This window comes from Austrofundulus limnaeus, unplaced genomic scaffold, assembly GCF_001266775.1.
Source record: "Austrofundulus limnaeus strain Quisiro unplaced genomic scaffold, Austrofundulus_limnaeus-1.0 Scaffold1255, whole genome shotgun sequence".
In the NCBI taxonomy this organism is placed as follows: Eukaryota; Metazoa; Chordata; class Actinopteri; order Cyprinodontiformes; family Rivulidae; genus Austrofundulus; species Austrofundulus limnaeus.
The window spans coordinates 1-747 of NW_013953657.1; the positions used below are offsets into that span (position 1 = coordinate 1).

The window sequence follows — 747 nt, forward strand, 5'->3', positions numbered from 1 at the left end:
AAATAAAATCAAAGACAAAGAAAATAAACAATAGAAAAGTTTTTTTCACCAGGGTGACCTCTACAATAAACAACTTTGTCATGATGAGTTCTGGTCATTTTTAAATTTGTAGCTTGTTTCTAGGTGTTCACTTTTAAGACAAAGAAGTAAAAGTATCATGTTTATATTTTGAAAGTAACAAACGAAAAAGTAAAATTACAATTAAAAATATATGATAAAATTTCAAATCCTCAAAAAGTCCTGTAATGAAGTCAAAGTGCTTTTAGTTACCACACCTCTGCCAGTGACTGTTCACTGATCCTCCGTTTGTTCTGTGACAGATGCAAACCACACCAGATCAGGCCGCACTCATCCCTCGCCCTCGTGGGAGTCTTCCTAAAGTCTGTGCTGCCATGGTGGCTGCCCTAACAATAGGAGTTCTCTCATGGATGTCTCCTCATAACCTTCTTGCTCTGGTAGCATTGGCAGTGCTCACTGTGACACTGGGACCTCTGCTGTACGGGGTCTGTCTGCTGACGGAGGAGCTGCTGCACCATTCAAAGACAAGGTTAGAGATTGTTTTTGATTTCATTGCCTTTAATATTTACTCTTCATTCTCTCTTAGCGATTAACAAAAACTGCATTTTTTTCATTTAAAAGGATTTAAAATGCTTTATATGCTTTACAGGACAAAACAGCCAATAAAGTACAAGCCAGACTGCAATGTATTGCAAATCTTATAAATGCACATTTTACTCACACAGGAAC

At 37.5% G+C, this 747-nt stretch overlaps 1 protein-coding gene across 1 annotated transcript in view; it reads left to right on the plus strand.

The window, feature by feature from the left end:
* The first annotated feature begins 338 nt into the window (after window positions 1–338).
* The window catches only part of sting1 (stimulator of interferon response cGAMP interactor 1), a 21,748-nt gene continuing 21,339 nt past the window's right edge, over window positions 339–747 (plus strand). Inside the window, exon 1 of the mRNA XM_014031456.1 lies at window positions 339–547. Within this exon, the coding sequence (XP_013886910.1) occupies window positions 393–547 (155 nt within the window). The 5' untranslated portion in view covers window positions 339–392. The remainder of the gene's footprint in view (window positions 548–747) is intronic.